At 42.6% G+C, this 24307-nt stretch overlaps 1 protein-coding gene across 9 annotated transcripts in view; it reads right to left on the bottom strand.

The window, feature by feature from the left end:
• PKHD1 (PKHD1 ciliary IPT domain containing fibrocystin/polyductin) overlaps window positions 1-24307 on the bottom strand; it is a 260769-nt gene that overhangs the window by 199140 nt on the left and 37322 nt on the right. For all 9 annotated transcript variants that reach the window (XR_007908532.1, XR_007908562.1, XR_007908540.1 and 6 more), the window contains exons 29-36: window positions 23353-23483; window positions 22681-22816; window positions 19565-19760; window positions 18024-18091; window positions 14430-16043; window positions 14146-14289; window positions 6035-6248; window positions 446-596 (exon numbers count right to left, since the gene is read on the bottom strand). Coding sequence is in view for 5 of the 9 variants with exons in the window: in XM_051812579.1 (XP_051668539.1) it covers window positions 446-596; window positions 6035-6248; window positions 14146-14289; window positions 14430-16043; window positions 18024-18091; window positions 19565-19760; window positions 22681-22816; window positions 23353-23483 (2654 nt within the window). In the remaining 4 variants the exon portion in view is untranslated. The remainder of the gene's footprint in view (window positions 1-445; window positions 597-6034; window positions 6249-14145; window positions 14290-14429; window positions 16044-18023; window positions 18092-19564; window positions 19761-22680; window positions 22817-23352; window positions 23484-24307) is intronic.

Genomic DNA, 24307 nt, shown 5'->3' on the forward strand with positions numbered 1-24307 from the left:
GAAGACTGTCCCATTTTCCTCCAGCTACTGAAAAGAAGCAAAACCCAAATATAACCAGAGCTGCACAAATGCTGAATTCTAAGTCTGTGCCAGAGAGCTGAAACTCTGCACCTCATGGCTAAGATTTCTGCTCAACAGAAAATAACACTTTTAAAGCAGAATTGAATTCATATAAAAAAGGAGAGTGTTAAAAAATATATATATTGGCCAGAAAATAAGGTAAAGCTCATTTATGTCTCATAAAATACATGATTAACCATAGTTAACCATTAATTCAGCTGTGCTGCATTAGAACTGCTATTCAAAGTTGGAAAGCATTTAATATTATATATTGCTGCTGCTCAGCCTAAATTGTTTTTTTTCTTGCCCCCCTTTAAATGTACACAATATTACAAATTTAATTTTAAGCTGTTTGAATCAGTCTGTAAAAAAGATTTGATTATACCTGAGTGTTCTGGCCCCAGTTTTTCCATATCTCAGTAATCTTGGCAGTAATTGGCTGATTAGCTCCCTCACACTCCATCTCTGCCTCAGTTTCCATGGTAATGTTACAGGAGCTATTATAGATGAGAACTTCATCTCTTTCCACTTTAGGGCTGAAACGAGAAGGGAGGTTAAATGGGGTGTCATCAATCTTAATGAAATGCAATTATTTTTACTCTTATTAATCATTGCAAGCCATTAGCTTGTGGCAACTCCTGGCCACCATTTGTCAAACTTTGCAAATTTCTGTAATTTTGTTTCCATTCTTTTATTGTTTATTTGTTTTTTTCCCCCCTTTATCTGCACACACTCAGGATGAAAATACATGCAGTAAATATCTCTCAGTGATGCTTTTCTGCTTCCCCAAACTATTAAAAACAGGAGCAAATGCCATTCTAGGACCAAGGCAGGGAGATAAGTGCAGACAACAGCGAGGGAATCAGCAGTGTTAGGATCAAAGATGGACTCCTACATGGAGTAGGGTTTGCTCCTGTCTCCCCCCTCCCCATCTTACTCACACTTAGCAATGGGGAATGAATAACTTGCAACTCCCCTAGGGCAAGTGGAGAAATTGGAAAAACCACACAACTGGCTAACTGGTCCCTAATTCCAACTGTGAAAAAATGAGCTCATTTAGGGGTTCCAATTCCTGCTACCCAGCTGATTGCAGCGATGCTTTGTTGCTAACATTGGAACATTAACTTAGTAAATTAATTAAACTTACTTAACAGCCCAGACTAAGCAGATTCGATATATGTGCCAGTTATACCAGCAGACATTTGCTCCAAAGGCTCCCCTTGCAAAGGGGGAAGAAGTAATAGAAAAAGTAGTGGGAAAGAAAAATTTTTTTTCCTTGATTTTCCTGCTGAAAGTTGCTGAGTTTGGTAGTGTTTCATTATGGGGAGCTATAGGATTCAATATATGGTTTAGCAAGCATGGTGGTATTGGATTAACAATTGGACTTAATGATCTTAGAGGTCTTTTCCAATCTTAATGACTGTATGATTCAAAAGGAGGGGAAAACTTCTAAATTTATTTTCGCAGGCCTTGGCTCAGGACAGGATAATCCAATGTCACTTTTCATTCCTTCTTTGACCATTGCTCCTTCTCCCTCCTCTCCCCACCCCACCAACCAGACACATACCTGCAACTTGTAGGAAGAAGGGCAGAAAGGAGATGAGTGATAGCAACACCAACATGACTCAGAAATTACATCACTTTCCTGAATAGCTAAGAAAGGACAGAGTTCTCTCAGGAAAGGACAACGCGATTTACTCAACAAAATAAAGGATCAGAGAGGCAGGACCAGGATTTTCAGAGGTCTTCAGGTTCCTATATAATAGGATTTGCTAAAGTGTCAGAGTTAGAATTATAGAATGGTTTGGGTCTGAAGGACCTTGAAGATCATCTCATTCCAAGTCTCTGCCATGGACAGGAACACCTTCCCCTACACCAGGTTGGTCTGAACTGGTCTTGAACACTTCCAGGGATGGGGTAGCCACAGCTTCTCTGGGTAACCTGTGCCAGGGCCTCACCACCTTCACAGGGAAGAATTTCTTCCTAATACCTGGTAAAAATCGACCCTTTCTCAGTGTGAAGACATTTCCCCTTGTCCTGTCACTCCAGGCTCTTGTCCAAAGTCCCTCTCCAGGTCTCTGGGAGCCCCCTTAGGTACTGAAAGGTGTTCTGAGGTCTCCCCAGAGCTTTCTCTTCTCTGGGCTGAGCAGTCCCAACTATCTCAGCCTTTCCTCAAAGCAGAGCTGCTCCATCTCTCTGATCATCTTGGTGGCCTCAACTGGACTCGCTCCAACAGCTCCATGTCCTTCCTGTGCTGGGGACTCCAGAGCTGGACAGAGTGATCCACGTGGGGCCTCATGAGATTGGAGTAGAGGGGGGGGAGAATCACCTCCCTTGACCAAAGTTCTACCAAAACTGACCAGCTGGAAAGCCAAGGCTCAGAGCTTTGCTGGGAGGGTGATGGTCAGGATGGTCTGATGACCCTGAAGGTTTTAAACTTTCATGCTGGATGCAGCAGCTTGCTCTACAGACAAAGCCTTGCTCTGACCATGCTTTTTTTGACCTTTTTTGAAGATTAAAGTGTTAAATGAAGCAGCCACATCAGAAACTACTAAAGTACTACTAAAAAAGGCCTCTGCAAGCTGCTGAACCCCTTCAACAGTTACTTTTTTTTTTTTTTATGTATAAAAGAATTTTCCCTCTGCTGCATCAATAATCAAAATCCAGCCATAGGGAACTGCACTTGCCTTTGATAGCAACACTTGGAGAAATGCTCTTGTCCTGTACAGTAATCCACTGGACTGGGTTATCTTTCAAAACTGCAGAGTATTTATTTCTAATGCTCCGAGAAAAAAGTGCATCTTTTAAATTACCAACAGTTTCAAAGGCAGAAGGGGGTGGTAGTTGGCTAGATGCAGGGCATGGGCCCAATTTACCAGACATTAAAAGCAATACAAGGACCTTTGAGTGGTTTTCACGTTTTTGTTTGCTTGTGTGTTTGTTTATGTTTGGGAGGTTTTGTTGTGTTTTTTTTCAATAAACAAGCTTTGTTTGTAAGCAAAGAGAGGTTCCCTCCTGTCATCATGTAACCACATCCTGAAACACTGATGCTGGAAAACTGTCAACAAATTGCAGTGATTAAAGGAAAAGTAATAAAAGGAATTAATTATTAAAGAGAATTCAGGAATGTATATTGATACAGGTGTTGTTAATGGCAAACCTTGCAACTCTTCTAAGGAAAATGCTTTTGCCACTGTGTGTTCATAAAGGATGGGCTGTGGTACAGACTAGAAAAGGAAAAGATTTATTTAAACCGCTGTAAAAAGTTACCCAGAGAAGCTGTGGCTGCCACATCCTTGGAAGTGTCCAGGTCCAGTTTGGACAGGGCTTGGAGCAACCTGGGATAGTGGAAGGTGTCCCTGCCCATGGCAGGGGGTTGGAACAAAATGAGATTTAAGGCCCCATCCAACCCAAACCACGCTGTGATTCTATAAAATTCGTAAGAAAGAATGGGAGAGATTCAATGTGCACTTCAACCAGGAATTAATTCAGTAGTTTTGTCCCCATCCTGGCACAAATGTCTTAACTCTTGAGCATTTGCACAGAACTTAAATTAATATATATTTTTATCATTGTTAGTCATTATTATTAACTACAGCAATCAATGTGTATTACTTCAGGAATTTGCCAAATAGTTCTTTTCTGGTTGGAACACTTTAGTTTTCTAAGACTGTACAAATTTCATTAATATTTTGAAATGAAACATTTTTCTGAACTGAAATGTGGAATAAAAAGTTTTCAGAAGTGCTGACAAAGGTCAGTTTGAATGATTTAAATCTCTCTCTTTCTTCCCAGACTTCTCAAATCAGGAAACTCATTTGAAATCAAACAAATCTTTGTCCCTGCTTCCCTTTAGCAAGAAGCAGTTTAGAAATAGACACACCAGAAAAAAAAACATCAGGACTCTGGAAAACTACTCAGGAGCCCAGGTTTGAATTTCTAACTAAAAGACAAGCATGAGTACGATAAAGATGACAATATGAAAGAGGTTGAAGAAAATTAGTTAAAATTAGTTAAATTTCAGGGATTTTTTCCAAAATCAGTTAAATTTCAGGGGTTTTTTCCCCTCTAGGACTCCCTACTCTTGTCCTCCCCATTTCCTGGGATGTTACAGGACATTACCAGTGCACAGTATGACTTTGGACACTTGGCCAGTTGTATAGATCAGGGCAGAATTCTGTCTTCCTTCCACTCAAGAGGAAAATAATTTCTTTCTCCCTAATAATGATTTTCTCAAAACTGACAAGAATTTTCTTAAGTCCAGACCTTATGAAACCTAAGTCAAATTTAAAAAAATGATGGGGAGAAAATGACAGACTGACTGAAAGGTAGGTGTTGTAACTGTGAAAATAATTTTTTTCCTTTTTTTAATTAATTTCATTTTTAGACTTCTACTTTTTATATTTTTAAACAGGTTAAAAAAATTATGCAATTTGTGTCTTTGTAAAATAAATGCCAGTTGTTTTTTTCTCCTGAGGAATGCTGGGTATCCAGAACTCCCTCTTGTGATTCACACCACCAGCTTTGATGTGAGGATCAGGTAGGAATGGGGACCAAATCTCTGCAATTCCACTGAAATACCTGGACTGTGGCAAGATGCAGCAGCCAGGAGTGGGTTTACCATGTCCAGCAAATCACGGGCAGTGCATTGCAGCACTATTCTAATTCTCTATTTATTTAATAACTTTTGAAAAGTTTTGCTCATCTCACTCCAGTACCTAAAAGAGGGCTTACAAGAAAGCTGGAGAGGGACTTTTCACAAATACATGGAATGATAGGACACAGGGGGATGGCCCTAATTTGAAGGAGGGGAGATTTAGGTTAGGTATTAGGAAGAAATTCTTTACTGTGAGGATGATGAGACACTGGCACAGCTTACCCAGAGAAGCTGTGGATGTCCCACCCCTGGAAGTGTTCAAGGCCAGGTTGGACAGAGCTTGGAACAACCTGTTCCAGTGGAAAGTGTCCCTGCCCATGTCAGGGGGTTGGAACTTGATGAGTTTTAAGGTCCATTCCAATTCAAACCATTCTATGATTTGTCTGTTTATTCCCTAATTCAGACATCCTCTTACTCCTGGAAGTAAATGCCTTGCAGGTATAAATCCCTACTATGCCATCAAAGACAACAGTTCCAGATTATACTCCTGGACAACTTGGCTTTGGATTTGCAAAGCCTGAGCCATAAGTGCCTGAGCACCCTTGCTGAGCAAATATTGCACAGCCTGATGAATTTACTCTGTGACTCTTTACTTGGCAAACTGCTTGGAGAGAGGAAGGATGGGGATGGGGGGGGGGAAAGAAGGGGGGGAAAAGTAGGAAAAAAAAGGCTTATGCTTTTCATAATGCCTAATCTTTTTTCCCATTGGCATTCACCAGATGTTGCTTTGGATCAGAAGATAAATATTAAAACCTAAGAAGGAACAAAGCAGGCTGTTTACGAGATGGATTTTCTGATGTCTCTCAAACACTTTAAAGATGGGAGGGAAGGAGGGGGGTAGAGATGCTTTGATAGGCACAAGGAATGAATTTCACAACCCAGCGGAGCTCTCTAGTGGTCTCAAGGCTAAATTGCTCTATTGGCATCAACCTAAGAATTAGGAATTTCACAGAATATGCTGAGTTGGAAGGGATCCACAAGGGATACACAAGGATCATCGAGTTCAACCCTGCATAGGACCATCCCTAATACCACATGCCTGAGAGTATTGTGCAAATGCTCCTTGAGCTCTGGCAGCCTTGTGCTGTAGTCATGTCTCTAGGAAGCCTGTTCCAGTACCCAAACACCCTCGGGGGGAAGAGACTTTTTCTAATATCCACCCTAAACTTCCCCAACACAACTTCAGGTCATTCCCTTGCAATTTGATCCTTCAGTCCACCATTTGGCAGGGGCCAATTCTGCAAAAGGTAGAATAACCTCTGTGGGATGTTATTCATGGATGGAGTTACCCAGCTGTTGGAGAGATACAGCACTAACCTGGCAAAGAGTCCAGCAAAACACCTCTGGGGTGGGGTGGTGTCCCTGTGGTGCCACTGAGGGGGGCTGTCCTCACAGACATAGAGGTAGGACACAGATCCTTTCTGCTGGTGGGGACCCACTGTGACTCGGACATCACATTCAATGAAGGTGGCTCTGTCTTCTCTGCAGTCGGCAGAAGAAGGTGTCAGGCCACAGAGAGTGGCCAAAGAAGCTGCAAAGACAGGAGAGGGAAGAAATAACCCAAATAGCGTATTTTACTCCTGACTTGTGTCACTATAGAAGCTGTCCTTGCCCACAGTAGGGGGGTTGGAACTAGATGAACTTTAAGGTCCCGTCCAACCCAAACTATTCCATGATACTTTGACTCCTGATGTGCACCCAGCCTGTCTTTAGGTGCACCCTTTTCAAGGATGAGCAGATCTTCATGCTGCTCCTTTGTGCGAGCAAGCACATAACCTCCTCTGTGTGCTGATCACCAGGATGGTCTTTGGGATCAAATTGCTCTGTCCAGGAGGAGATGACATAAGGGATTAAATAAGAGCATGGACATTTCTTCTGGGGAAGACAGACCATGGCTTACGGACCAGGCATAGGGCACAAATCTTTTACCAAGGAGACGTGACAACCTTGTGTCTCTTGCAACTTTGAAATCCAGAAACAGGTTCCATGGAAGCACTGAGAGAGCTTGGAGGGCCCCTGGGGAACTGGTGTGAGCAAGGTGGGATCTTGAGATGTGGTCCCAGTTTGACTCAGTGGATGTGGTGAAAAGTGTAATGGGAGCAGCTGTTTTTCTTTGAGATGCATTTAATGGACAAGTGATGTGAATACCTGGAAGAATTTTTTCATGGAAAGGGTTGTCAAGAGAATTGGAAGGGGCTGACTAGGCAGGTGGTGGAGTCCCCATCCCTGGAGGTGTTCAAGGAATGACTGGACATGGCACTCAGTGCTCTGGGCTGGGTGACAAGGCAGGGATTGGTCACAGGTTGGACTTAATGATTTTGGAGGTATTTTCCACCCTAAATGATTCTTTGATTTTGTGAACAGAAATTAGGTTTTCTTATTCTAAATCCAGACAAAAAAATGCTAAAAAAATAAAAGTATTAGAAAGTCTTACTGAAGTTCAGATTAAATTGAAATGTTTGGGTTTAATATTTTTAAAAAGGAATCCTTCAAGCCTTAAACCATGACAGACATTAAAACTGTTTCTCTCAAAACCCTGACTTTTGGAGAATTTTCAGTAGTCCTGAATTAACCAAACAATTGTAATGAACTCCTGAAAAGGTCTGTGGACAGTGTAACAGTCTGTGCTGTAGTATCCAAGAGTGTTTCTCAAGCATCAGGAATCTGCAATCAATTGGAATTTATGAAAAAAGATTTTTTTCTATTTGCTTTTTTAAGTTCCAGTTTGTTCAACAGGTATCTTGTTTGCTGCGAAAGTGTCATTGTCAATGAGTGTCTTGTCTCCTAAGCAATTCTGAAAAACGTGGTTTGAAATTGTAAAAATATGAAAATGCTCTATTTCCTCTGTTAAAATATTAAGCACATTTTGCTATGAATGATTATTTCATATGGGGTATTTCTGAAGAGTTTATAACTGTTTAATGTTTCAGGTGTTTTTTGAAATATTAAAATCTAGCATTTCATGTTCTCTGAACTTCAGAGAATTCACAGTTCTACTGTATTTTTCTTCTCTGGATTTAGAATGAGGGGGGAAAAAAAAGGTTAACCACATCTTCACAAATTTTCCAATTTGCTTAATCCCTTTTCTTCCCCAAATCCAGTGGCAATTCTCTTGATCAGCACCCGTTCAAACACAGCCAAACACAATCCCTGCCTAGAAGACCTACATCTAAACAGGATGAGGAATAGACAGAGAAGCTTAAAGGAATGATGGCACCATGTCTATATTTTGCTTTTATTGTCCAGAAATTATGTCTAGACCCACCTCAGATGTTCTATGTCTCCCACAAAAGCCTTGTGCCTTTCTTGAGGCCAGGTTGCCACTCCAAGGACATTTTAAGCACTAGATATCCGTGTTTTGACAAATAAATACCACCCAAGAGAACTAAGTGCTACAAAGAACTTGCCTTTGCAACAACCTGCAGCAGAACAAATTTATTGCAGGAAGGTTTTGGTTTTCTTTTTGGTCTTGGAAAAAACACATTAGAATTTTCCTACGTGGAACTCTTACTTCTGGATGAATGTTGAAAATTACTCATAGAATCCCACTGTTTGACTATTTTCCTCACTATTTTGCTGCTGTCAAACAACTTGCCTGGCTCATGTAGGTCACCAGAAGGTGTTTCCTGCTCAGCCCTTAGAGTTCAGAAGAAGAACAGCCTGTGACTCTTTGGATACTCCCAAAATGTGGAAATTGGGCATTTTTGATTTGCTCCAGTGCCCTCATCCCAATGCCTGTAGAAATACAGAGCCTCACATCCTGCCAATAGCTGAAATAATCTTTAACTCAAACCAGGCAAACAAAGGTATTAATTTATAAAATATAAGTTAGAGAACATGGTTACAAAGGGCTATAAAGAGATTAATAAAAGCAAAATCCCAGCAAACCCTTTTTAATCTACACGCCCCAGAATCAAACTTAGAATTGCTTTCTCTCTCTCAGGTGGAAGGAGGGAAGAATCTCATCTCCACACCCTACATCTGTCCAGCTGATGGAGACACTAGTCTTAGAGATTATGTCCTTTTCCTGTTCCTTCTTTGGGGATCTCCAAGGTCCCCCTATTCCTCTGCTCCCAGAGGACTTAATATCTTTTCTCAGTTAGGAGGATGTCTTTGCCTTTCAATTCTCCTTCTTCTGACCATGAAACACAAATATCCCTTGGTATTATTGGTGTCATTGTCTGCTGCCACAACAGCAGCAAAAAATACCAACTAAAGATTTCAACACACTTTTAGCATATCCTAAAAGGATATTCTACCTGTTCTGGGGCACAGTTCTTCTACTTGCTTAATTGGTTAGTGTTCAAACCCCAAAATGAAGCTTCTTTATGCTTTATATTCCCTATCAAGATAAAACCTGCAATCCCATGGCTGAGATAAAAGCACTCAGCCCTTTACAGCTTCTCTTTTGAGATCAGACACAATGGCAGCCAAATCTCTGCATGTTGGTAACGGGTTAGGGACCAACTGCCCCCAACCCTGCCTTTGAGGGGTACTCTGGCTTAATCCAGTATCCTGGGCTGCTCAGCACAGGGGCTTTGTTCTGGGTCACTGTTTAATAACAACTGCTGGACATGTGATGAGGCTAAAACCTACAGGAGGTTCCAAGGGCAGCTGTGGGTTGATTGAAGAACTGCCCGAGGAGTCCTGGTGCCAAACAACACATTCCCAGTTATCCACCACTCACTGTGGAGCACAACATTAACATGTTCTTAATAGGGAAGACAGAGATTTAAAAAAAATAAGTTAATAAAAGGGCAAGAAAAAAAGAGACTTGTTAAGGTCATCGAGTCCAACCTCTTCCTATGAAGAATTGCTCCCTGGGAGACATTCATTTCGCACAGCCAAGTTTCAGAAGTCCCAAGAGGTGGCTTTCAAGCCTCTATTCCACTACCTGATAGATCTCACTGTCAGAACATTCCTGCCATGTAATCAATATGCTTTATTCCCCCCCTTTCTTAATTCATTTCTGGATTTGAAAGACAGAAGGGACCCTTTGGATCTCTTGGTTTGATGCCCACAATAAACATCCGAGGCCCTGACTACTACTGAGGTGTCAATTGCCACAACATGTCTTCTTGATTTCTTCTGCATTTCCTCATACAAATCACCCCATTTCTCTGGCTATGGTCACCCTGGGTCCTGGCCCAGTGCATCTTCTTGTTACAACCAAAACTAACTCCACTCTCTCCTCTTGCCCCACTCAAAGAGCTCCACCAACCCACGTCTCTCATCCTTTTCAACCAGCCTCATTTCTAGCCTCTAATTTAAATCCTCATCCTTAAAAGTCCGCTTTTACCAATGGAATCTGGTAATTGGTAGGTTCAGGACTTGCTAACAAAGATCCCAAGAGCTGCTACATCAAAAAGTCCTAAAGCCAGACTTGTTATCCCCCGAGCACGCTGACACAACCAGGCCAATCAGGCTCAACTTTTACCTTGATGGATCTTATCAGTTCAACTCCTTTTAAAGGTGCCTTCCTTACCCTCACCCCAACATCAAACATACAATCTCAGGTACTGGCTTACTGCAAAATTTATATATGGTACCTGCCCTAATATCACCTGAGAGGAATGTTCAGTTATTTTCTCACTTGCCTCAAGCTTCCCACCAGTCTCCCCATCTTTCACAAGAGCACAATTCAATTCCATAGGCATTAACCACGTGTTCTGCAAATTTAACCTGAGCTGAACAGAACCCACAGCTGTATTTGCATTCATCAGCTGTGCTTCAGCATGAGCATAAAGAGAAGGGGGGAGCTTTCAGGATCATAGAATCATTTCAGTTGAAAAAGCCCTCTAAAATCAAGTCCAACCATTCCCCCAGTACTGTCAAGCCTACCACTAAACCATGTCCCCAAGTGCTACATCTACACAGCTTTTGAATGCTTTCTGTGTTGGTGATCCTGTCAATTATCTCTCCTTACCAAACCTTTAAAGACTCATGGGTCAGTTTTTTCTCTTTGTTTTGGTTTTCCTTGAAGGCCATGTGGTTTTGCTAATTTTATTTAATTTTCTTAATTTTTTTTAAGCTTTAGGGATGAAACTCATATTTTAGCTCTATTCTGCACCGATTTTTCTGCATCTTTCAAAAGACAACAGTTTCCATAAACGAGTCCAGGTTTGCACTCCCATTCCTTGTGCTCTGGATTGAGCACATCTCAGCAAGAACATGCCCAGCTCTCATCAATGATCAAATCAAAACCTTGCTGCGACCCTGCTCAACACCCATTCCTAAGGAAGACCCTGTGGGACAGGGTCTTATGGATGAATCCTGCTGAGCCCAGGAATTCCTCATCTCTTAGAAAACTGCCTGTTCGATGGGAAAGAAGTCACATTTCCTACTTGCAGAGCTTTGCCCTCTGGATCTACAGGAACCAGTTGAGGATTCCCACGTGAACATCTCTAATCTTAAGCAGGCCAGACACAACATGACCCAGTGCTGAAACCCCAGGGCAGGCAGCTGCCACCTGACATCCCACAGTGCCAGAGAGGAGGTGTTTCTGCTTCATAGAACATAGTAACAGAAGAAATGCAGCTTAAACTCTTCATTTCACATCACTCCGTTGGGCGATAAGAGCCAGGAAATGTCACACGAGCGTCCAACCTGGGTGAGCCACCGAAGGGGCCCTGGGGCACCACAGACCTACCCCTCTCATTCCTTCATGGTTCATGGTCCTGCATCCCTGAATTGGCTTTGCCACCCCTCCCATATGGATGAGACAGTAAAAGAAAGGTCTGAGCACTGGATGTGTGAGTGCCAAGTGGCAAAATTCCTCGGGCAAACAGCAGTGTGTAAACCATGAGGTGAGGCTGGACTAACTGCACTTAACACATCCACTCTTACCCTAAATGTAGTGGTGTGGGGGTGACTCTTTAAATATTAAGTGGAATACTCTCTGGAAAGCATCTTCCTCTACGTGCAGATTCACCTGTACCAGATGTAAATGTGCAAGGGTTGAATACAGCTGTCTCAGAGTGTTCAAATTGCCTGACAAACACAGATTTGAGCAGCCTGGAAAGAATTTTTTTTTTTTTTTTTAAGGAAAGAAAAAAAGATATTTTCTTGTAAATATTTAATTAACGTTTTTGCAACTCAGCCGGTGAGTCTGACAAGGCTGCAAAACCCAGGGCAGGGGAGAGAGGGATTATAACTCTGCCTTTGGTTAGTGAGGCGACACATCCTTTGCATCTCCTCCTCAAAAACACAAGGAGCGATCAGCATTCCCTTACTGACATCTAGTGTCAGGAATAAGCATCGTGGTCCTGCCTGTGAGATGGTTTTCCCCAGGCTCCCTCTCCCACCAACCACTCAGTGAATTTTGAACACAGTTATTAATGTTTTCACACTTTGGATCAATTTGATCACATTTTATTTTGCTATTCTCCCTGCAATAACTGGACTGCTGTGTTGTGCTCTGATAATTTTTTTTCAGCACTCTACCACCATGTCTTTTTTCTTTTTAAAACAACAAGCAGTTCTGTGAGTTGTGCCTGGATCTTGCTTAAAATGAAGAAAATTGAGCCCATTTGACTTCTTGGTGTCTCCTTTTGAGTGCTTGTGCTTAGGTTTTAAAGCCCCAGGATTTTTTTCCTTACATTTTTGTTAGCATTCTTCGTGGGTAGGGGTTGGAACTAGGTGATCTTTAATGTCCCTTCCAATCATTCTGTGATTCTATGAAAGAAACTGTTCAAAATGACATCAGCAAATATAGAATTTTGGAATAAGTGAGGCTGAAGAGAACACCTGTATGCCTTTTTTCACAACTCTTGTTCAAAAGAATGTTAAATTTCACATTGGACTGGTTTCTCAGCAACTAATTTAGTCAACTTCTGATTATTTTGGAGGATGGAGATTCCACATGCCTTTGAGCAAAACCCTGGAAACTCACCCTGAAGGACACTCTCAGTTGACACCTTTCTTCCATGTCCATAAAGGATAAGAGGTCATGGATCTTTGATGACTGATGATTTGATCACATGATCATTGGATCTCTGGATGGTCACAGAGCAACAAATATTTCTGTAGACCTCCAGATGCTCTCCAAGCTTCAGAGCTGTGAAGGGGGCTGAAGTGTTGCACTTCCAAGGTTTGGAATCACAGATTCACAGAATCATTTAGGTTGGAAAAGACCTCCAAGATCACTGAGTCCAACCTGTGACTGATCCCCACCTTGTCAATGAGACAAGAGCACTGAGTGCCATGTCCAGGTGTTTCCTGGACATAGGATGGGGACTCCACCAAGAAGTCAAGCACCAAAGTGCTCCATGTTCAGCATTTGGGGAATGGTATATGTTTCATATAAGATTTAAGAATCCTAAAATCCTGCCTTTTGCAGAGTTTAGGACCCTAATTCTGTGCTTCCAGTAGGAAAGGGAGGAAGCATGTCTTGTCCCAGAAAATGCCCATTTTGAAGAGCTTGCTCCAAAGCTGAGGCAGGGTTATTTCTCTCTTTGAGAAAGCTGGAGATCATGGATTCATCCTATGCTGCCAGTCTCCAGTTAAGGAGGATGCTCCCATCTTGCTCTCAAGGAATTCAAATCCTCATCTCCAGCTTTCTAAAGGTAGGAACTGGCCATGGTACATCATTTGTTCACTCTTCCAGTCATTCTCTCTTTTCCTCCCAGCCCTTTACCCCACTGAGGTTTTCCCACAATGTAGCCAAAACACAAAATGTGTGGGGCCACAGAACTGTAGAATCATAAAGGCTGGAAAAGGCCTTTAAGATCAAGTCCAACCACCAACCCAGCACCGTGTTCCCCACTAAACCATGTCCTCAAGTATCACAACTACATGTTTTTTGAACATTTCTAGGGATGATGACTCCACCACTTTCTTGGGCACTCTGTTCCAATGCTTGGAAACACTTTCTGTGAAAAAAAACTCCTAATATCTAATCTATACCTCCCCTGGTGCACCTTGAGGCCATTTCCTCAGAAGAAAAGGCATTTAAGGGCATTCAGTTAGCTACAATAGTCATGATGGCCAAGAAATGCTTAGATACCCAACCCTACAGTCCACAGGCACATTTTACGTGAGAGAGCTTTCCCAAGGAATAACTGCCCCAAGGAAACCTTGCTGTTGTGCATATCTCATGCACACTCACAAAGCACACATCACCACGGGCACATGGTGGATCTAGTGCAGCGTCCATGGCCATTGACACAAAAACTCACCCTGACACCATCTATCTTCAGCCCAAGATCAAAAAACAGAAGTCATAGAATCGTGGAATCATTAAGGTTGGAAAAGACCTCCAAGATCATCAAGTCCAAACTTCATCAACACTGTGTTGACTTCCCTCCTTTCTCCAGGGCTGCTCTCTGTTCTCCTGGGATGAGACACACTGGTACCCCTTTTTTTGGGCCAAGCTAGGGTTTTAGGGGATATATTTTTAACACAATGACAGGTTTTGTGCTTTAACTGACCATGTAAGCGTGGGGCAAGGCAGCTCAGCTCAGTCACGGTCATCTTGGCCAAAGGTTCACAGGTGGTGCCACAGACCGTGACCAAAGTCTTCCCGGGGGAAAACCCACTTCCATACAGGTAAACTGCTCCTCCACTCAAGCCACCTTGGGAAAGGACAGAAAAGGGGATTTCAGACAGATCCTTACTGTCAATAAAAGTAATTTTTTTAATTCATATTTTTTTTGCTTTCATGACAAAAAAGCCTGTCACTGCAGTCCCTCACGCAACACCCTCCATGACTTACCCCAGTTGTGACTCACAGCTGTCACTGTCAGCTGAGAGGTGAAGGTCAGGTTGGAGGAAGCCCAGCCCCTGGGGATATCCAGGCCCAGCACAGGATATTCACCCACAGGGAGCAGAGGAGCTGAGCACTGCAAAATGGAGCCAGTGATGGTGACACCACTACAAGCAAAGTCTCCAATAAACACCTTCAGGGTGTCCCTCTCTGTGACCCGTGACACTGTCATCGTTAGAAGGAGACCAGTTGCAACAAGTGAAAGGAAAGCTGGGGTAAACTCCTCACTGTAACTTATTGTTCCAAGGTAATGGAAATGTTCATCCACTTTCAGACTCAGAGCTCTGGTGCCGTTACCCGGAGGCACCGTGCACTGGAGAGCAGCACAGGTGACACTGAGGATGTGGCAGGGGTGGTGATCTATGAGAACAGAAGTTGTTCTCTGCCCTTTCAGTGCTGAGCCCGCCAAGGTGAGCAGACCTCCCCCGTTGGTGCTGAAGTTTTGTGGGTAGAACCGATCCACCTGAGGCAGGATGGGGAGGACCCTCGATGCCTCCCTAAAGCAAGCATTCCCACTTTTCCTGTTGGATATGGAAATGCTGTGCTCCCCTGGGGCAAGGCAGGCTGTCTGGCACTCGATGATGGTCTCGTTCCAGAAAGTCACCTTGCAGGCAGTGTGGCTGTTCACACGTACCAGGGGGCTGTCGCTTGGCCAGGCCAGCCTCTGTCCTTTGATTGTCACATAGGTGAGTGTCCCATTGGTCTTCCAGGTCACCAACTGTACCAGAGGGGTCCACTGCTCATGGAGGTGGAGTGTACATTCCCCAAGGCACACACTGTTGACCCCATTGACAGTCACTGTGACACTGAGAGCCCGGGATGCCTCAGCCAGCCCCTGAGAGTGCAAAGGATGTGAAGCTGGAAGGACAACACAACTAATGGCATTGTAATCAGACTCCTGGATCTCACAGGAATAATTACTCTCCAGGCTGACCTGTACCAAATTCCTCCTGGATTTTAAAGCAATGCCAGATATAGTGAGCAACATCCCACCGCAGATTGATCCTTTTGCTGGGAATATGGAGGTTATCCGTGGAGTTACTGTAAGGACCTGCTGCCTTGCTGTCACATGGGCATATCCCAGCTGCCTGTGGACAACCTGGATGGGGAAAATCCCAGGTTCCAGGCTGTTCAGTGACAAAGAGCACTGATAAAACATTGCAGACTTGTTGCCACGTTGAAACTCAAGTTGACATTCACTGTGTCCAAGCTTAGCCACAGATCCAGTGATGTTTATCCCCTGGATGCTCAAGAGTAGACTGCTGTCTGTGGTTTCTGTTTCAACAACAGTAACAAGGGGAGTCAAAGCTCTTTGGTAGTTAAAGGTGGTGGTCCTTTTGGCCAAGAGAGAGTACTGAAGTGACCTGCTGCTGATGACAACGTTTACTCTGACAGAGATGTCTTGTGAATCTTCATCAGACAAATTAGCAGTTGGTGGGGTCAGGCACCAAATTATCTCTTCTTCCAAGTGAGTAACTGCACAGGTTTGATTGTTCATTGAAACAGAAACCAGGTCAGGATTTTGGCTAAAGCCCACCCCAGAGATTGTGAGCAGTGTTCCACCTAGGAGTAAAACAACATGAGGAAGAAGGACATTATTGGCAGGAAAGGAATTAATGACTGTCCGTGAACAACCACAAACCATGATCTTTAAGGTCCCTTCCAACCCAGACCATTCTATGACAAAGTTGATAAGCATGATTGTCTTAGCCAGGGTGAATGGAATAAGAAATAAAGTTCGTTTTTATTTGGATAGGACAGTTAGAGACAATAAGCAACTGTACATCAGGATAATCCTACATGGACAAGAGGCTGAGGTAACAGGTAGCCAGGGACCCTTGTGGCAGTAAATGACAGTAAAGAGCCACTACAAATCTGGAGAAAGCTGCTGTGAAAGGACCCCAGAGAGTAAACTGAGACTGAATTCTTCATGGAATGGGACTGTCCATACAAGTAGATGAGAAGATGGTTTGGTCCTGCTGCCTACAGGGAAGCAAAACATAGGAATGACTACTTTCAAACTCAGGCAGAGTTCCAAATTTCATACAATCACAGAATGGTTTGGGATGGAAGGACCCTAAAGCTCATCTCATTCCAACCCCCTGCCATGGGCATGGACACCTTCCACTATCCCAGGTTGCTCCAAGCCCTGTCCAGCCTGACCTTGAACACTTCCAGGGATGGGGCAGCCACAGCTTCTCTGGGCAACCTGTGCCAGGGCCTCACCACCTTCACAGTAAAGAGCCCACCTGAAGCCTCTCTCCCTCTTCCTTTCATTATTGGTACTCCCACTGCTTTGCCTTGCTTCAACCTCTTTATCCATTAAGCCCATTCCCTTCCTTTTCCCATGATCCGCCTGCAAAATATTGGTTTATGATGGGATTCTTTCTGAGTGAGCTCAAATCCTTAATCCAGATGCCCACACTAGTGTTAGAGACAACAAAAGACTAGAGGTAAAGGGGGGAGGACTGGTGCTTTTTGCAGCAATGAGATTCTAATTCAGCTTAAGCCATTCATAAAGGCACAACCAAAAAGTTAATCAGTTCTTATTTAATTTTCAATTTACCATTAAATATGAAAAGAAGGGTACAGCTTCTATTATTTTTTTTTAGTATGTCTTAATCTTCAAAACTTATAGGATTTGCTCTCCAAGCTCTATCCATTCTCTCATCTTTCAAGGCTTGAGCACTTCACAAAGTATTGAACTAATCACGTAGCACAAAGCCTCTGAATTTTTGTGTCTTTAAATGTGTTGTGAGCCTGGGAGAGCAATCTGTGGAGGACCTGAGGTTGTAGCATAAGAATTTCTCTGTCTTCTATAAAAGCATTTCTAAAGGCTCATGTAAAATTCACTACAGGGATTCAACTCTCCCCCACCACCAGCCAAATGACAAAATAAATCAACCACCCCAAATCTGCTTTTTAAGATTTAAAGTAAAACTTTTTTTTTAATTCAGTGATGTTTTGCTCTCAAACACACTTAAATTATTTCCAGTGTCTAAAAGCTTGGAACAGGATTAATAAATATTTCACTTTTGATTAAAATTAACATTTAAAAAGGGCTTTTTTTTTTTTTTTTTTACAACTCAACAAAAATGAACATCCCCTTTGGGATCACTTGAAATTATTGTTTGCTTCAAACCACAATTTTACCCTGCTTCCCACCTAACTTTCACATGGAAAACCTTGAAAGATGAGGGCGAAATGACTGAAGGAAACAGCACAGATGAGCCAGGTGTGGGCGTGCTTTGTTTTCCCAACGGGAACATGCAAGGATACATGAGCAAACACTTGGGGAAATCAGATTCAAAGCACAGGGAGCCCTGAGCCAACCAACCAGATCGAGGGATGCTCACTACAATCCCACATTTCCAGACTGCTGCTGTCTGCCTGTTGATGTCTGCATAATAAAGGGTCACAGATTCAAAGCACCCTCATTTAAACTGATGTGAAACGGGATGCACTTTCCATTCCTGCAGGAAAACTGTGCCCTTGATCCCTTTAACCTCCATAAGTGGCTGCAGATGTATCAACACTGTTTACCCAGAAAGGAGCCGCAACACGGTTCCACGCTGAAGACCTCAGAGAGGTACTGGATTAACAGCTCAGTCCTGCAAAACACAAGAAACATAGAAAGGATTTGGGGGATATTTTTATATTTTACTCTCCTGCTACACTGCTATCCTTTCTAACAGCTCTTTCTAGCTTGGAAAGTCAAACGCTCACCTGTCACATCACCTTGGTTTAATGCCACAAGCAACAAGACCACCCCACACTCCAAATTTTTTCATGTGGTTTAAAATCATAGAATGATTTAGGTTGGAAGGGACCTTAAAGATCATGTCATTCCAACCCTCCTGCTGTGGGCAAAGACACATTTGAGCTACGTCTGTCACAAACACTCTCTTATCAATTGGCAACCTGTGGGTCAAATTTAATCCACGAGGTGTAAGTGAATTGCCCATCAAAAGAAAAACCCATCAGGAATGAGGGTTTTTTTGGCAAACAGATCCCACTGTAGCTACACCCCCAGCAGGAGATGCAAGTGCTTTGAAGAGACATCCCTGTTGCCTTCTCTCCTCACTTCCTCCCACCAGACAGTAGAGTAACTAACTGAAACAAGAGGAAGCCCAGATATGAGCTGCTGAAGACACTCAAATAAAGGTGTACCTCTCTTTCTGTCTCATCTACATCTATTTTTCCTCCTCACCATCCTCCTTTAGAAACACCCCCTTCCCTAAAAAGATCCATTAGAGAAAGGGACCTTCCCAATCCTGCAATCCAGCCCAACAGAAATCAGACTTGTCTCCTGGGATGATCCATCTCTCTCCACTCTATCCCTGGAGAAGAAATGAGGGTGCTGCTAAGAGACTCCAGCACCAGGTGGGTGTCATCACACCAACCACAAATTTTCTCCTGAAGTTCATTAATGCTACAAGCAGCTTAGGTTGGTTTAGGAACAATAAAACCAGCTAATTTCTCCCAATATCATTGTTTCAGGATCATTCCTGGCAGCTGCCATGGATGAGGATTAAAACTGTGCTGCTAGTGAATGCATTCTTACATCCCCACTTCAGGTTGGTTTTCCCCCCACATTTTAATTCAGTTATATTACATTTATCTAGGTATGAACTTGAAGTGTCACCTTAAAAGATGGAAATAGCATCATTTAAAAATTCTCCAAACAAAGCATTTTTTTATTGTTCAAACTAGCTTTTGTTTTTCCGATGAAAAGTGTTTCTTTTCTTCTGCTGTTTTCCTACAGCAGGATTTATCTGCATTTGACCTGAATCCATGAATACCTTTGATTGCCTGAATATGCATTTTTCATCAAATCAACTGTTTTTTTCTAAAATGTTTCTCTCCTGCCTCCTACTGATCCAAGGGGAGTTAATTGAGTAGCATTAGAAGTTTGCTGACTTGGGTTCCACAGATCAATAAATGCCTTGATAATTATTCATAATTTTATACCACACTGCAGAATTCACTGTTAGGTGTTTGTGAAAAACTCTTGCCTTCCTTTTCAGATTAACCCTAAAACACCAAATAGGATGGAGAATGAAGTTTATAAGGAAAATACTCACCTGTTTGAAGCAATAGCGATACCATTGATGGTGACAGAAATATTGTGCCACCCTGCAGCCAGGGCTGGAAGTGTCACATTAACACCATGGTCTGTCTGCTCCTGGATCTGTGGCCACGAGTCTCCAATTTGGACCTTGACATCCGAACCTCGGTAGGTGGCAAACTGAGATATCCCAATCTGAAGCTCCTCCCCTCCTGCAGAGGAAAGAATGGATGAAACTATTTCAGTTTTTCTGGCAATGGTTATTTTGGCACATGTGACCATTGCCTGGGGAAGAGCACAGAGTCCCATCATGCCAGGACAGGTCCAGTCATGTCCATCAGCCCAAGACCAAAAAGTTGAAGACTCTGATAGTTCTGTATCCTACTGAATCCCTCATGGAGAAGGTCACCAGGTATCAGAGTTGTCTTGAGATCCCAGCCCAGTGAACTTGGCTATGACCCTCTACACTCACTCTCATCCTCCGTATTCAGGATAGATCTATGGCCCTTTGTCATAAATCTCTATCCTATAAATATCTGAACTGCATAAAAGCCAAATCCTGTCTTTTTAAAACTGTCATAAACTGCAGCTGAAGAGTTCTGGGTTTTTTCCCAAATCCTTGACGAATTATCTGGATCACATTTTGAAGCCCTATGGAGATGATCTAACTTTAACAGGAGCCTCCCACAGCAAAATGAAAATTTCTTGGGTACCTAAAGTCAGATGGTCACATATGTGCCTGCTGAGGTTTAACCCCAGCCAGCAACTCAGCCTCTCATAATTGTTCACTCCCTCGCCCAGAGTGGGATGGAGGAGAGAACTGGAAGAGTAAAAGGGAGAAGGCTCATAGGTAAAGACAGTTTTATATGAAAAGCAAAAGCCATGTTTGCAAAGCAAAACAAGGAATTCATTCATCAGCCACTTCCCATGGGCAGGCAGGTGTTCAGCCATCCTCAGGAAAGCAGGAATCCAGCACACATAACCATTACTTGGGAAGTCAAACACCAACACCCTGAACGTCCCCCTCTTCCTTCTTCTTTCCCCAGGTGTTATTGCTGAGCATGATGTCATATGGTCTGGAATATTCCTTGGGTGAACTGGGGGCAGGTGTCCTGTCTGTGTTCCCTTACCAACTCCTTATGCACCCCCAGCTCACTCACTGATGGGGTGGGATGTGGAGCAGAAAAGGCCTAGACTTTGTATTAAGTACCTGATCAGCAATGATGAAACATCCCTGTGTAACCAACACCATTTTCAGCACAAAGCCAAACCCATATTCACATACTAGCTACTATGAAGAAAAAAAAACCAGCTCAGCTTCAAAGCACCTTGTTTTCAGGAAACATGGCTCTCTCTCTCGCAGTTAAACTCTGTTTTGAGCCACACTATATTCAGATGAAAGGGGATACTCTACTTATCTGTGCACAGTGCAGTAATAGAAAAGAACAAAGGCAGTGGAGAAGGGAATTTCATAACCTAAATTCCTCCTGAAATAGGTTTAAAAAATTTGGGTGTTATCCATCAGTCCTAACAGACACACAAAAAGAGCTGTAGTGAATCCCACCAAAAAATCCTCATTTCTCTTCACTGACTATGCAAGACATTTAAACAACAAGCACAGAGATGTGTTTAGGAGTCGAATCTCACCCTCTTGTCTCCCCTGAAGGGATGAAGAAGGGAGGACAGAGCTTCCTGATGAAGCAGGAGAGCCTGTACGAAGCTCCCTTCATCTACCTGCTCTTCTAAGCAGATCTTGAAGCCAGTACTTTTCAATTTTGCTTGCACAAAGAGTCAAATAAAGTTTTAAAGCCTGCAAAGTTGAGTATGTTAATAGCGTGAACTCTTTTTACTCCTGGTCAATTGTCAGCTTAATCCCAGATGCCTGGAAGGCATTGGTCTAATTTATTTATTCTTTTTATTCTATGGAAGGAAAATTATATTAAAAGACAAAGCCATGGAGGTTCTGAATAGGAGATTGAACTCAGTCCCAGCACTGCTCATGAGACTCTATAACATTAAGGAATTCCTTGCACCTGGAATGCCCGCGGCGAGAAAAACCTCCCCTTGGTGCTGTGGCATTGGAATAATATTCAAGTGATAAAGGACATTTTCTCTTATTTATGCATCCTGGAGTAATAGAAAATGACAAGGGCATTTGGGGAAAGGAACAGAAACACTGGGATTGCACAAGAACTGTGTTTTGGACTAGTAGTCACCTAACTCCATAAATCTCCACCGAGTCCAACCAAACTTGAGAGCTGGGGGGGGCTTTAAGGTGTGCACTGAAGAGGTTGTAAAAAGACAAGAAAAAAAAGCAGATTATTATATCCTTGGAGGAATGGGAGTGGGAAACAGGAATATTTCTGTCTTTCTCTCATCTTCCTTCCTCTTTCTCTCAGATACTGAGAAACCGGTGTCTGGTCGCCACATAGAAATGTACTAAACTTCTTCCTAAAAGACTCGTCTGTAAGTGGACAACATTTGGCATTAATGCTTTCTATTCCTAACACCCAGGCAAAATCCTGGGGGGAAGAAAAAGGAGGGAAATGAGCAAAAAAAGTTCAACTCCAAATAGAAACTTTCAAAAGACAAGAATGATCAACACTCTGTGAAATCTATTTGGGATTTTGTTCCCACAATTCCATGAAGACTATGCTCATATTCTAAAGTAACAGTTTACAAGGTCAAACTGGAAGGAAGAGTTTGGATTGGAAATGGGGACTAGAAAGACATGCATTGCCTTTCTTCTCCTTTCAGCAGCCTAAAATACATGTGATGCTCCTCACGGTCAACCCTTTGGGATCCTGGACACGGACACTCTGTAGGGCTCATTTATCTTGTCATGACTGAACCTATTACCAAGGATGAGTGGGTGGGCAAATTTCAGAGCAGAGTTAGAGAAACATGATGCAAAAGGAACTCTGTAACACATCTAACATCCTGTGGACATCATCCATACTGACCTAGGACAAACAATTCATTCCCTCATGTCTGTTGGAGTAAAACCAATCAAACCAAAAAAACAGTGTGTCAGATCAAACTTCATAGACCTATATTCCCTCTGCCCCACTACCATCAACAATAACAACACTTCTCCAGATGGTTCTTAATATAAATCTTCAGCCTTTTCACCTGCTATGCCACTTCTGTTCCTGCTCAGGGACACAACAGTAGGGTTTAAGGAAGGATCATATCGGAACAAGTTGGTTACTGTTGTTGACTGGTACCCAGAAATTAATGTCACGTGGGCAGCAGCATCTTCTGTCCCCTAGAAAGAGAAATGAAGAAAATGTCAGGTATAAGAATGTACTAATTTAAAAAAAAAAATAAAAATTACTATTTTCCTGCATCTCCCATACTTAACAAGTCAGGCACATAGCACTGATGAAATTTATATCTACCCAGACTCTACTTAAATGTGTGCATTTATACAGACTTTAAAGAAACATCTATGGAGAGTTAGAAACCTTGAAACAATCCCAGACTATGTAGATTGGGATTTGCTATATCCATATTAGTAAATTAAACTAATAAATAAAATCCCGGACTGTGCAGTTTTTAATTTGCAAGGTCCTTACTAAATTAAAGAGTTGTTTGTTGTTTCACTGGTTTTCATAAATCACCTATTAATCTATTTTTAATTAAGCTGGTCTACTCTGTAGATGGAGCGCACAGTAAATTGTCCCACAGCCAAGACTTGGCTTGTGGGCTACAGTTTGCCCTTTCCCTAGTGTAGCTCAGGCCAGGAAGAAATAGAAAGCCTGTAAGTTCTTGACTGTGTCCCCAAAAAATGTGGTTTCTTACCCGAGAAGGAACTTCACATTCAATTCTGGTTGAATTTCTGCCATCCTCCAAAACTGGGCAAGGCTGAGATCCAAACAACACCACGTTTACTCCTTCCAGATTGGTCCCCCTGAGAGCCACTCTCAGTCCTCCTGAAAAACACAATTATTCCATTACATCCAATACATAGAATATTTTTATATGCAAAGGATTCTTTGTTTATAGATGACTACAAAAGCACAGTCTCTCAGTTGATCTGATGATGATCTGCTCCATCTTGCTGTGCCTGGTTTCCTCTCTTTCACTGGAGATCCTTCTTGCCTATTATTTGGATTTTTCTCCTGGATGCAGGAGGGCTGAGTTTGTTTCTTGAGTTATTTTTTAATGACATACTTATTTAAACCAGCAGGCTCTGGCCTGTGATCTCTCTCTTAGACAGATCCCCAGTCCAAGAATGAAACAGGGAAGGAAGGAAGAAGCACTAAGAATGGAAAATGAGCTTAACACAGCAGGTGCTTTCACAGTTCAAACAGCTGCCAGGCACCCTGCTGTCCAAAAAGCCTGTGGCCTGTGTCTAGGAAACTTAGGTTAGAAAGGGGACTTGGCAGAACTTGAAACTTAGAGCTGTGAGGAAAGTCACGGAGGGCTTGATTCCGTGAAGTACTAAAGCAAACTCAGCTCTCCCTCGTGCCAGAGCCGAGTCTCTTCTATCACATGTGGGATCATGCCCCACACAAATCAGACTTGTGCTTGATCTTTCTTCAGCATCCTATTCCACTGTAAATAGTAGAGGCACCCCTTTGCTTTTCCAAGCAGTCAGAAGATTCAGGGATACTTCAAAGAGAAACAGGAAAGGGAGCATGAGCGGACATTAATGAAAATTCTAATGTGGACTTTGTTCTGTTACGTGGTTCAGAGACAAATTTAAAAATAAAAGGAATTTTACCTGAACTTACAGTTGTTTGCTCTAGTCCTC

This window comes from Manacus candei, unplaced genomic scaffold (assembly GCF_025592945.1).
Source record: "Manacus candei isolate 608988 ecotype Guabito, Panama unplaced genomic scaffold, ASM2559294v1 h1tg000007l, whole genome shotgun sequence".
In the NCBI taxonomy this organism is placed as follows: domain Eukaryota; kingdom Metazoa; phylum Chordata; class Aves; order Passeriformes; family Pipridae; genus Manacus; species Manacus candei.